Raw genomic sequence first — 8,584 nt, 5'->3', positions numbered from 1 at the left:
TGTAGACCAGGCTGGTCTCGAACTCACAGAGATCCACCTGCCTCTGCCTCCCGAGTGCTGGGATTAAAGGCGTGCGCCACCATCGCCCGGCTCTGCACAGCTTTTGTTGTACTAGAACTCACCCTGTAGACCAGGCTGACTTTGAATTCAGACATCCACCTGCCTCTGCCTCCACATCAGGCCTCAACTGCCTTTTTCTTGTAGCATTAGAAAGTTGAATTCTCTGCCTATGTGCTTATATCAAGAATCTGGCTCAGCCGGGAAGTGGTGGTGCACACCTTTAATCCCAGTACCTGGGAGGAAGTGGCAGGCAGATCTCTGTGAGTTCAAGACCAGCCTGGTCCACAGAGTGAGTTCCAGGACAGTTGGGGCTACACAGAGAAACCCTGTCTCAAAAAACAAACAAAAGAATCAGGTTCAACACAGAAGAGGAACTACCCCTTGCTGTAGACAGAACTAGAAAGACATTGGTATAAAACTTTCCCAGTCATGGTAGTAGAGGGGAACCCAAGTCTGGTAATAGTCTTTGTTCTTTGTTTAGAGCACAGACAAGAATGTTCTTTTTTGAGACAAGGTTTCTTTTTAGCTTTGGGGCCTCTCCTGGAACTAGCTCTTGTAGACCAGGTTGACCTTGAATTCACAGAGATCTGCCTGCCTCTGCCTCCGAGTGCTGGGATTCAAGGAGTGCACCCCTACTGCCCAGCTGACAAGAATACTCTTAACACCCTGTTAATACAGAAGCAGAAATCTGGGTGTGGTGGCGTGCATTTTTAACTCCAGTACCTGAGACAGCAGGCAGATAGCTGAGTTCAAAGCCAGCCTGACCTCATAGTAAATTCCAGGACAGCCAGCCAAGGCTACACACAGAAACTCTGTGTCAAAAAAAAAAAAAAAAAAAACAAAACAAAAAAAAAACAGGAATGTTGAATAAATACTTCCAACATGTTGACAGTTTGGCCTGGAGGAACCAGTGCCCTGGAGGTTGGTGGTTGGCTGGTTTCCTCTCTTGTCTGAAAGAGGTCTCAAAAGGATTGTGAGATCTTTTAGAGCCCATCTTTTGTAGAGAAGTGTACTTAAACTAAAACAATTTTGATCATTTCTGGGTAAGTACTTCTTTCAGAAATGGCTATTGGTCTGGTGAAGATAGCTCAGCTGGTAAAGGTGCTTGCCACCAAGCTTGATGCACTGAGTTTGAACTCTGGAACCCACATGATAGAAGGAGAGAAATGAGTCCTGTGGGTTGTCCAATGACAATTTTTTGTTTTAAAGAAAAGGTGTGCTTTAGTAATGGCAGAAGATTGTGCAAGAGGGACACCTGATGGGAAGGAGTAGTCAGCTCTGTTTTGACCATCAGTGCCTTTCTGGCTCCTCAGCGGTGTGGTCATTGTCTCCGACCTCCCGCCACTGTGCCGAGAGACAGGGAAGCACAGGAGCTGTGCAGCAGATGGCTGACCAGGTGTTCATCACTCCAGCCCAGTTATGACTCAGTACCTCTATGCCCTGCCTTTGGTTGAGAGTTGAAGGCAATTCCACTGGGGTTGGGCGCCCACGTGAGCCCTAGGTCAGCCTCCCCCACAGTGCAAAGGGCTATCGAGAAGCAGAAAGTGAATGTTTGCCTTGGGTTCTCATAGCTAATCTGGGACCTGGTTCTTACTAGGACTTGACTTTACCCTTGGTCAGTTCCTGCCTAGGAGAAATAACTTTGCCTGGATCTGTGATCCGGATGGAGACCTGGGAGCAGCCTCTAGGGAGGAGCTGTGGTTCACTTACTCAGCACCGAGGACTCTGCCTCACCTTAGATTGACTCCATGCTCTGCCATTCTTTACTAGTGAGAACCAAGAGGTCAGCAGGCAGCAGTGCTCCTCAGAAAATTCTTTCTAGGTGCCTTCATATAGTACTGGACACTACAGCACTAAAGACTGTGGGCGTCTTCTATAGAAACCTCCCAGCAGCTTAGGTAGGGAGCCTCGGAATTGTGGTCTGTTTACAGGTTGGGCAGCTTGCCTGTCAGCTATGTTAGAACTGCCTCTGCTTTAGGACTCCTGACCTGCTGACAGGGCCTGCTCAGCTCTGGTGCTAAGGACTTGGTTTTAAGAGGGAAACTCATCTGCCCTGAGGTTTGTAGAGCATGTCCTAAACTGACATATGCCTGCCTGTGCTTCATTTGAGTAAACTTTCAGTGGAATGTCTGTTAGTATATGTGTGAGAAGCATTGTTCTCAGGAAGATCCTTGCCAAAGGTACAATCTAATGCTAGGTCACTGGGACAAGCCTACCTGTGTGTTCACTTGGAGGCGGTACAGGTTGGAGAGAAGAATGTTTTCTGGTTTTGTGGATAAATTATTTGTTTCTCCATGAATTAGTTTTTACTCCTTTGTATTATGGGTTGCAATAGTACTACTTCAGGTTGTTGTGAGAATAAAAAGTTATTACATGTATATATTTAGAAAAGAGTGTTAGGATAGGTAAGATTTTTATTGTCAACCTCTATAGCTACTTGGGCACTGTTAAACAAATTAATGAACTCAGTGTTTACTTAAGACAGTGGAACCAGCCGGGCGATGGTGGCGCACGCCTTTAATCCCAGCACTCGGGAGGCAGAGACAGGCGGATCTCTGTGAGTTCGAGACCAGCCTGGTCTACAGAGCGAGTTCCAGGACAGGCTCCAAAGCCACAGAGAAACCCTGTCTCGAAAAACCAAAAAAAAAAAAAAAGACAGTGGAACTGGTCAGGCAGTGGTGGTGCACGCCTGTAATCCTAGCACTCTGAGTTCGAGGCCAGCCTGGTCTACAGAGTGAGTTCCAGGATAGGCACCAAAGCTACAGAAAAATCCTGGTTTCCCAAAACAAACAAACAAACAAACAAAAAAAGACAGTGGAGCTGAGCTGCTGGGGAGATGGCTTTAGTGCTGAAGAGCAGCTTCTCAGCTCTTACCTGTTGGGAACTTCAGTTCTAGCGTTGCCTTCTGTCTTCTGTTATCATCAGGCACTTCCATACACAGATATACATGCAAGAAAAACACACACACAAAAGTAAATTTTTTTTTTAAGTAAATTTTTAAAAAGCAAACACAAGCCAGGTACTCATGGCCTCTACCCTGTTAGAGGTCAGGACTGAGTCCCAGGCCATTCTGGGCCTAGACAACAGGTGTTCCAGTGCTGCTCATGGTTCACTGTGAACAGCTGTGGAGTCTGAGTAGACCGAGGAGTGGTTCATGAAGCTCTTTGGTGTTTGTAGTTGAGCAGTGGGGTTCAGAATTGCTGTATTAGTACTTCTAACCCGCTGGGAAAGTGGAACCAAGGAAGTGCTGAGCTGAGCACTATAAGCTCCTGCCATTACACCCATTTGGTAATGACAGTGGGGAGATGTGAGAACAGGCTTCTTCAAGGGCGCCCTGACCTGGACCAAGGACAGGCCTGTGTACTGTCGCAGTGTTTTCAGTTTGGAGGCTCAGCTGTAGAGCCGAGTCCTGCTACCTGCTGGCTTTTCACTCAGTTTTGACTCATAACCTCACTTCTTAATCAGAAGAGAACTCTCTATACCCCCAGAAGACAGACGCCTATGTTCTTAATATGGCCACACACAGACTCATCTTCAGCATTTTAAATCATTCCTGGAGCCAGACAGTGGTGGTGTGTGCCTTAAAGTCCTAGCACTCAGGAGGCAGAGGCAGGTGGACCTTTGTGAGTTCGAGGCCAGCCTGGTCTATGGAGCAAGTTCCTGGACAGCCGGGACTACAAAGGGAAACCCTGTCGTGACTCCATCCACCCTCCCAAAAGAAAAAAGTATGCATGTGAAAACTAGAGAGGGATTATTGAGATAGATAGATCATGAGCCAGGCTTTGAGTGAAGCAAGTAGTGGAGGTAATATGGGCAGAAGGAGGCAGTGGGGATGGAGACCCAGGGAGAAGGAGGATAGAATCGACCAAAATGTTAAGTATTTATGAGACTGCCTCAAGGAGACCTGTTACTGTGTATGCTAATTTAAAAAAATGCTTGGGTTCCACCATAAGAAATCTGACTTCATTTTGTTCGTGGAGATGCTGGTAAAGCTCTCTGGAGATCCTGAAGCAGCCCAGGATGAAAGTCAACAGAGTAGGAGCTCTCACGACCAGCTTCCTTCTATACCCTGACTTACCAGCGGAAATGCTTGCAGACCTCTTGTGGGTTTTAAATACTAGTAGCTCCTTAACACTCAAGTTAAAAATGGGTGAAATCGCTGGGTGTGGTGTCTCACACCTTTGATCCCCGGTACCTAGGAGATCAAGACTGTCCCGGTTTACAAGCGGCATTTCAGGACAGTCAAGACTACATAATGCTCCTTATCTCAAAAAAAAAAAAAAAAATAGGTGAAACTAACCATTTCTTTAAGGGTAAATGGAAAATTTTGTCATTTTAACATGTAACCAGATTTGTTTTATTTCTGCAATCTTGTCTTTTCACACTTAGTGCATCTCAGTTCAGATGGCATGTTTCAGGTGCTGAATAGAGATCCTGATTTGTTTTAGAAGCAGCCATATAAGGGTGTTCCCACAGGAGTTTGGTTCAGCAGTGCTGTTCAGAGAAGTCTGCTTTTTTTCTTTTTGCTTAGTTTTCTAGATTTATTTAAATACAGGAAGAGTTTTATCTGCGTGTGTGTGTGTGTGTGTGTGTGTGTGTGTGTGTATATATATATATATATACACACACACACACACACATACATGTATATACACATACACATATATCTTTGCACCGGTGTCTGCTGCCCACAGAGGTCAGAAAAAGGTGTCAGATTCCCTTCTGGAGTTATAAATGGTTGTGAGCTGCCATGTGGGTGCTGAGAACAGAACCTGGGTCTTCTCTAAGAGCAATAGGTACTCTTAACTGCTGAGCCATCTCTCCAGCCAATCAAGAGAGTTATTTCACAATTCCAAATGGAGAGCCTCACATGGAGAACTGTTGTGATTGCAGAAGATGACAGCCTTTTTTTTTCTTTCTTTCCGAGACAGGGTTTCTCTGTAGCTTTGGTGCCTGTCCTGGAACTAGCTCTTGTAGACCAAACTGGCCTCAGACTCACAGAGATCCTCCTACCTCAGCCAACTGAGTGCTGGGATTAAAGACTACACCACCATTACCTGGCGACAGGCTTTTTCTTATTCATACTCATCCCCCACGTTATTAATAATCTACCCACACAGCCATCCACACAAAACATGCAAATAGGGCGGGAAGTGAAATGGGAAAGCAGAAACTGCCCCGTGATAAATGTGGCCTGTGTCCCATGTTTACATATTGGTCTCAGACACCAGCAGCAAAGCTGAGGAGGAATCATTGCTTCACAAAATCGAGGTGCTGGATCCCTTCCTCATTTTCCCATTGCTTCTTGGTTGGCTATATACTTATTTGTTTTTGAGACAGGGTTTTATATAGCCAGGCTGGCCTAGAATTTGATATATAGCTAAGAGTGATCTTAAATCTGATCATCCTGTCCTCAGTGCTGGGTTTCTAAGTCTTAGCCACCATACCTAGGCTTTATGCAGTGTGGGAGGTTGAACCTATGCTTGTGGGTGTGCTATGCGAGCTCTCTACCAGCTAAGCCACACCCTGCTGTGTCCAGATCTAAACAACCCTTGTGACCAGGACTTGTTCTTGGATCAGCATCTCACTGCTGTTTCTGGTTGACCCACCACTTCTGATTATACTCCATCAGTATGGTCACGTGATCAGAGCTTGCTTGAGGTTGCAGTGGGTGTTACTACTCTCATTGAGACAGCTCAGTTTCCTGGCAGAGAACTAGATTAGTTCTCCACTGCGGTCTGTTTCACAGCATAGGGAAGGCTGATTTTCCACCTACATGTTTAGTTTAAGGAATCTTATTTTTGGAGGCTTTTGGAAAGCTTCAGTAATCTTTTGTTGCATTTTATTCTTTTGCAGTAGTGGGGATCCAGTCCAGGACTTCACCCCTGCTGGACAAACACTCTATCACTGAAGTACATCCCTGGCCTAGGGAAGGTTTCTTTGGATCCCAAATACAGTAGAAACTTTGAGCATTGTGCACAAGGATCATTTTGCTCATAGTGTTGTATAGATCTCTGGGGTTTGTGGTCTGGGTGTGTTCATAGTAAGTATCCACCTGTACCTTCGACACTGAGTCTAAATTATAAACATTCAAATAAATACCCTGAAGAAGAGAACCCAACATGTTCTTACTTCCGGGGATAGTTCTTTTGCTGTTGGTTTTGCTTATTTTGCCTATCATTGTCATCATTTAAGTCATCAGACGCCTTTGCAAGGCGTTGGCTTCTTGAAGGGCTTCAGAATGATAGGGAATGTTAGGCACGTGCCTACTGCTGTACCTGCTGTACCTGCATCCTGATTTGTTGTGATCTCCCACTTTGTGGTGCTGGAGATTGAACCCAGGATTGTGCTTGCTGTATGGGCTGTACCACTGAGCCACCCTCCAGCCCCATCTTCATTTTTTCATGCTCTGTTCTTTCTCTAGAACAGACTGCAGGTCACAGCAGGTGCTTGAATTATTTTTACCTCCTAACCACCAACCACAAAGCTCTTCATCCTTAGGCCTAATTTTTCCACTCGATACCTGGACTCAATTCTCAATGATTTCTTTTTCTTTTTTTCTCTTTCAAGCCTAACTATGGGACAGCTTTACGAGAAGGAAAAAGATGAAGATGGATTCTTGTATGTGGCCTACAGCGGAGAGAACACTTTTGGCTTCTGAGGGCCAGTGCTGGGCTAGGTGCACCGTTCCTGCTTGTGTATCTTGTAAATAACTGGCTGTTTTCAGTTATTCTACCAGAGCCTCTTCACATAGACCTACTAGTGCATTTGTAACTGGATTTATTTCTTAATATATTGGAAAGTTTTGTTTCTTTAGATTAGTAAATTATCATACAGAGTTTTATTTTCAGTTTTCTTTTTGTGCATTGACCTCATGGCTATATGCTTCAAGGAACCTGTCCTCTGGGAATCATATTTAATGAAGGTATTTCCATAATGAAGGGAGGTAGGTGTGGCATTAAAGTGAAAAGGAGGGGTGATGCATTGTTCTGGATTATGTTCCAAGTGTTAGGTGGCTAAGTATTAAAAGCCCCCAAATGAAATCCTTAGCAATCAGAATACACTTGCTTCACTAGATTTTGCCAACTGCAAATCATGTTGGATTAAGCTAATCTGTTCTTCTTTCTGAGACTATTAAGGTAAATAATTAACAATAAAACTTCCTCTTATAAAGGCATTACAGTGTGACCATGTCCTTATTCACCTTCTTTTGGATGAGTGAGAGAAATGGTTCCTATTTGTCAGGCCTGGAGAAGGGCTTATAGGCCATGGCAGTCTAACCTAGGAGGGAAGTGATGGCTGGTATCATAAAAGGGATTATTTTTTTCCAGTGGATAATATAGTCATAAGGTTCAGATACCAGGGCTATGTAAAAAGGTATACATTGCAAAGTCTCACTTATACTACTGTTTTCAGATCTCTGCTGCTTATGGAAAATTGACTTGTATGGGCTTTTTTCCCAGTATTTATTTTAGTAGCATAATTAAGTATGAATATATGCATGTACATTTTTAAAAAAGATTTATTATTGTGTTTTGCCTGCATGTATGTCTGTGTGAGGGTGTGTCAGATCCACGAACTGGAGTTACAGACATTTGTGAGCTGCCATGTGGGTGCTAGGAATTGAACCTGGGTCCTTTTGAAAAGCAGCCAGTGAGTTCTCTTAACCACCATGTATATACATTTTTTTGTTTACGTAAAATAAAACATATATTTATACGTAGCATTTTTTGTTTTGTTTGAGACAGGGTTTGACTTTATAGTTATCAACCTGACATGTATACAACTTTATATGTACTTGTGCTCTTTTGTTTGAGATAGGTCAAACCTCTTGGAGCTCATTATGGGGCCAGATCCACCTGCCTCTGTCTCCTGAGTGCTGGAATCAAAGGCATGCACCACCAAGCCTGGCTTGTACCTGTGTTCTTTAAGGTACTTCTTTCTAGGCTCTTAAATTAAGATTAGATTTCTCTTGACTGAGTTTCATAGTTTTCTCCCAAATTAGCGCAGGTGTGTATGCTTGTCTCAAATGCATCTTTGAGAACATGGCTTCACATCTAAATCTTCCGCAAATGGACTATGTTGGTGGCTGTAACCTTATATTAATCATCAAAATAAGGACACCAGCTAGGAGTAATGGTGCTCACCTTAGTTCCAGCACCTGGGAGGCAGAGGCAGATGGATTTCAGAGTTCAAAGCCAGCTTGGTATACATAGTTCCAGGATAGCCAGAGCTACATAGTGAGACTTTATGTTTTGAAAACAAAAACAGAAAAGGAAACAAAGTATCACTCAGTGATGTAAGGACATGTAGTTAAAATAATGATCATAAACTTTAAATTTTTATTTTATTTGATGCATGTCAGTGTACCGTGTGTGTCTGGTACCTGTGGTGGCCAGAGGGTATGAGGTGTGGAGTAAGAACTGGAGTCATGCATGACTGGTGGTGAGCTGCCGGGTGGGTACTGGGAACTAAGTGCAGGTCCTTTGGAGGCAGTGCTTGCAGCTGCTGAGCCGGCTCTCCA

General features: G+C 44.1%; 1 protein-coding gene across 1 annotated transcript in view; it reads left to right on the top strand.

The window, feature by feature from the left end:
* Gabarapl2 (GABA type A receptor associated protein like 2) overlaps nt 1-7,237 on the top strand; it is a 12,979-nt gene extending 5,742 nt beyond the window's left edge. The window contains exon 4 of the mRNA XM_005345641.2: nt 6,631-7,237. Within this exon, the coding sequence (XP_005345698.1) occupies nt 6,631-6,721 (91 nt within the window). The 3' untranslated portion in view covers nt 6,722-7,237. The remainder of the gene's footprint in view (nt 1-6,630) is intronic.
* The last annotated feature ends 1,347 nt before the right edge of the window (nt 7,238-8,584 follow it).

The sequence above is a fragment of the Microtus ochrogaster genome, chromosome 4 (genome assembly GCF_000317375.1).
Source record: "Microtus ochrogaster isolate Prairie Vole_2 chromosome 4, MicOch1.0, whole genome shotgun sequence".
Lineage (NCBI taxonomy): Eukaryota > Metazoa > Chordata > Mammalia > Rodentia > Cricetidae > Microtus > Microtus ochrogaster.
Note: the sequence above shows the minus strand (reverse complement) of the source record. Positions and strands in the feature narration are given on the sequence as shown.